General features: G+C 30.8%; 1 protein-coding gene across 1 annotated transcript; it reads right to left on the reverse strand.

Annotated features, from left to right (window-relative positions):
- Positions 1-1305: 1305 nt before the first annotated feature.
- LOC145559949 (inorganic pyrophosphatase 2-like) lies at positions 1306-4060 on the reverse strand. Its single transcript, XM_081621218.1, has 5 exons — positions 3710-4060; positions 3476-3597; positions 3151-3355; positions 2037-2375; positions 1306-1601 (listed from the first exon to the last, which is right to left on the reverse strand). Exons 1-5 carry the CDS (start codon positions 3845-3847, stop codon positions 1407-1409), a joined length of 999 nt encoding a protein of 332 aa, XP_081477344.1. The 5' UTR covers positions 3848-4060; the 3' UTR covers positions 1306-1406.
- Between the last annotated feature and the right edge of the window lie 758 nt (positions 4061-4818).

A 4818-nucleotide genomic window follows, 5' to 3' on the forward strand; every position in this document is an offset into this window, starting at 1 on the left:
GTGGGAAAAAGGAAGAAAGGGGGAATAAAAATACAAAAATTATCTATATGATGTAAACCTTAACTAAAGAATCAAGTTTTTAAAGTAAGGATAAATGAGATATCTACAACGTGAACAGAAATATTTTGTATTCTAAAATAGACATAGTTCAATATTTGTGAAACTTTCTTAACAGAAAAACAGTGTAATAATTAAAATAAAAAAGGAAGGTAGTATATAATAAATAACATCTAAGGGTCTGTTCTCATTGACTGAACTCAGCTGAACTGAACTGAACTGAACTGAATTGAGTTGAGCTGAATTGAACTAAACTGAGCTGAGCTGAACTGAAATGAATATTTTATAAGAGAAGGAAATTAGGAGCTGAGCTAAACTGAACTGAACTGAACTGAGCTGAGCTGAAGTGAACTGAATTGAATTGAATTTCAACGTAAGAGAACAGACCCTAAGCCCTACTTTTTAGTGTTTAGAGAGCCACAAGGGCGGAGATGAGAATCGATCTCAAGATTGCCTGAAATCGGGAGGTAGCTGTAACTAGGGCTAAGCAAAACTACCCAAAAAACCGTTCCGTAACCGTTCTGAAAATTAGGGTACCCGATCCGATAACCATAACGGTTCGAGTACCCGTTACGATAATTTGTTATTGGGTAATTATTAGGTATCATTTTAAAATTAATGGTTAGCCGATCCGTTCCTATAAGCATTTTTTTTTTTTGCTTTTTTTTCCTACTTAAATCTATTTTATTTAAAATCTAAACTCTTACTTTATAATATCAATGATTAATAGTATTATTAATAATTTGGTCAAATCATATGATATTGTTGTTAATTAGTGGTAAATTATATCATAATAACTACATAATTAAGTTTAATTATCATTACTGGATATCTTATTGGGTACACGATAACCGATCCGAAAATCCGAATACCCGAAGTTCGAGTACCCGAACTTATCGGTTCGGGTTATGGATATCACTTTTAGGGATTTTGGTTATCGGGTACCCGAACCGTAAGTACAAGCGGTACGGATACCCGTACCGTTAGTACAAACGGTACGGATACCCGTCCCATGCTCACCCCTAGCTGTAACCACTTGAACTATCCCTCCCTTTCACATTTGAGCCTTACTTTAAATTACACAATTAAATTATCGGACAGTGCTATTGGCTCTATTCTCATAAGCATAACTACTAACTACTCCCTCGCCTTTAAAAGGTTCCTCGGTTCCTCCATAGACTAAAAACGGAGTAATCAATTTCAAATTCAAAAATCAGTTGAAACACAAAGGCAAAAAGACAGCCAAAAAAAAAAAAAAAAAAAAAAAAAAAGCAGAAAAGTGTATATGAAGTATGAGGTTTACACGTCTTAAACTTGAAGCCTTGCCACACATAAAAAACGTGATTACATCAAATTCCAAGTAAAAGTGAAGAACAACCTCTTAAAACTGAAGTTGCTGGTACAGGTAGCACGCTTATTTGATTTTGTCCCAATAGTTTCTTCACTCGTGAACCCCTTGTTGATATCCTGTTCTTCTTTGAGATGCCGAAAGATACGGATCTTGGATTATATGGATGCATTATACAACTATTTTGCGGTCCAACCTGCATATGATGAGACAAACAGGTCAATTACTAATCAAAAGACCGATTATGAGATACGTAAGACTTGAGATCCGTTCATTCAAGAATTACAGCGACGGGGATTTAAACCTGTAACCTAATAAGTACAAAGTCGACTTCTATGAAAAAAGTTTAGAAAGCATACACAAAATTAAAAGGGTATATTTCATTCATTTAGTTGCTTCATAGTATGAGCAACAAAGGTTAGATACATTTTTTTTTTTGAGATACATAAACCTAAGGTTCAATCCCCAAAAGAAAAAAGGTTTTAAAAAAAAAAGAGGGATTATTGATTAGTTTTAATTTTTTTGTTCTACCAAATTAACATTGACAAAAAGGGTTTTAACTCCCACCCTCCCCTTTCTATTAGTAGTAGTGTTACATGAAGTAAACAAGAAAAAGTTTCTAAATAGGTACTCGAAGAGCTTGAGGCATGGCATCATGGGACGAGATTGGCAATGACTCGAATTTGCAATCAAGGTTGAAGAACTGGTTGGCGTCAGCATCGGTGATAATAGCTTGGATGAGTGACAATAGAACTCGTTCGAATTCAGCCCCGTCGGTCCATTCATGGATTTTGGATTTGATAAGCTTTGGATTGTTTGAGATTAAATCCCAAACAGGGAAGTCTTTCCTTGGCATAAGATAGTCACTTTCTCTAAGTCTTAAAGAAGGGCAATAATCTCCAATTCCATCTCCTAAATAGATGAATTTCTTGTTTCCATGCTCACATAGTAGCCTTTTAATCACTAGGCCCTGCAATTGGTTACAATAGTACAAATAAATAAATACATAACTATAAACATGTACTAATGATATATTGAACTAATATTAATGATATAATGAATCTAGAGATTTATAGAAATCATGGCATTATTGCTTTCACATGATGATTCATGTTACTCATTAAGTCATGATGATTCATGTTACTCATGAAGTCATTAGTCATTACCCTCCAATCCTCCATATGGAAACACAATATTGAGTATGATTATGTCTAGGAGATAACTAAAAAAAAAAACCCAAAACTACCTTAAGCAAAAAAAAAAAAAAAAAAAAAAAAAAAAAAAAAAGAAGTAACAAAAATACAAAAGATTGTATGTGGTTAGGTTTTCCCGACTTGTTAGACCATATGTGGTTAGGTTTTCCTCCAACGTGATATGTGGTTAGATTTTCTTCCAATGTGGACTACGTATAGAGTACACGTACTTCGTACTAAGAACCAATAAAATTGACTAATCACGAACAACAATTAACTTAAATTAAGTTAATGTTTTTTTTTAATAAAAAACCTATAAAATTGACTAATCACGAAAAACAATTAACAACTTAATATTTTTTTTAATAAAAAACCTATAAAATTGACTAATCACGAAAAACAATTCAATAGACCAAATTCGTATTAGAGTTTCTCGTGAGAAGAGTCTCCTAATATTTTTGTGTTACCTTTAAAAATTTCAAATTTCCAAACCGGCCCTACCTACACAGAAAAAAAAATTACTTGTAAATAAATTAACAATTAAAAATTTACCTTGCACATGTTAGGAGGGCAGGGGTTGCAACATCCATGAGGAGACTTGGTAAAATCATGGTGTGGTAAAATCCTTAATCTTCCTTCTTCATCAACATAACCCGGATTTGTATTAATCTCCGAGAAATAATCACTCAACCCTAGATGTTCCAATATTGTTTCAATGAAGAATGTATTTGCATCACTCACTATCCTCAATTCACACCTGTTTCATTTATTAGATATTATTAAATTAAATTCCAAAAATTATTGGGTAATTTAAAATGTAATTTTAAATAATACCCAGAAAAAAAAAAAAAAAAATCAAATTAAATTTTTTACATACCCTGCATCATGAGCAGCTTTAATCGCTGGTACAATTCGAGGATGAATTGGAGTTCTTTTCAATACTTCAACAATATCATAAATCGTTACTCCTTTTTCATGCATTTCCTTCATCAATGTATCCTGCAAAAAATATTAAATTCAGAATTAATTAAATATAAAAAATAAAAAAAAAATAAAAAAAACAGAGGAAAACAGAAAACAGAGGATTAAAACTAAAAACAGAGGAACTAACCATCATAGAATTCCAAGGCATGGAATTAAGGAGTTGATTGAAAGAATTTGTAAAACCCAATTCATCAACAACCCAATTGTCACTATCACAATCAATAATTGTTTTATCAAAATCAAAAACAACAATTATTCCTTCCATTCTTGAGAATTTTGAAAGAAGAAAGTTGGGATTTTTTTTTCTTTTAATTTGGTGAAATGGGTCTAAATTTGGTTGAGTACTAAACTAGAAGTATAGTGGGTATTTATAGTTTGAAGAACAAGAATAGTTTGATACCAAGGAATATTACGTTTTTGTGCGTCTTTGTAAGGCGAGCCATTAAAGACTCCAGCTTTCTAGGTTTACAAAATTAATTAATTACACGTTTTTTTTTGTTAATCTAGTATTTTCTGGTACAGCTTTTTGATGCCGTGGATCAATTTTATTGAGGGTTTTTTAGCCGTTGGATGAGGTGGACCTATTGAATCTAAGGGTTTTTATTTAATTAATTTTAAGTGGCCTTGTAGTCTCTCGAAAAAAAAATGTTGGTTTTAGTCTTTTAGACTTTTAGTGGATTATAATAATCCCCCCCCTTTTTTTTTTAAAACCTTTTTGATTATAATCTAATAATTTTTTTTTGAATAAAATTATAATCTAATAATTTTTTTTGAATAAAATTATAATATTTTTATAAAATTATAATATTATAATATTATAAATTATATTATAATCTAAAATATTTAAGTAGTTTAATTAAATAAAAGCCCTTAGATTCAATAAGCAGTTTAATCTAAAGTTTTGAAGAATTATAATCTAATAATTTTTTTGAATAAAATTATAATTCAATTTGTACGTCTGAAATATTGGTATTTATCGAAAATAAAATTCTAAACTAACAATTTTATCGTAAAACTCTATCCAAATAAAATTCTAAACTAACCTTTTTTTTTTAATCGCCTTTTTAAATCTATTCAACCCGGCGTGACACTACTTGGCGAAATGTTGGAACACCAAGTGTCACTGCCCTGTGACCTAGGTAAAAGTTTATTTTTATATATTAGTTATATGATTTAAAGGCCTGTTCTGCTTCAATTCAATTCTAATTTTCTTCTCTCATATATAATTTAATTTAG

This window comes from Chenopodium album, chromosome 9 (assembly GCF_948465745.1).
Source record: "Chenopodium album chromosome 9, dcCheAlbu1.1, whole genome shotgun sequence".
NCBI lineage: Eukaryota > Viridiplantae > Streptophyta > Magnoliopsida > Caryophyllales > Amaranthaceae > Chenopodium > Chenopodium album.

Coding starts and splice junctions, on each gene's coding strand:
- LOC145559949 (XM_081621218.1), bottom strand. CDS start 3,847: ATGGAAGGAATAATTGTTGTTTTTGATTTTGATAAAACAATTATTGAT. Junction 2,376..3,150: donor GCCCTCCTAACATGTGCAAG/GTAAATTTTTAA, acceptor AACCAATTGCAG/GGCCTAGTGATTAAAAGGCT. Junction 1,602..2,036: donor CCATGCCTCAAGCTCTTCGA/GTACCTATTTAG, acceptor CATCATATGCAG/GTTGGACCGCAAAATAGTTG.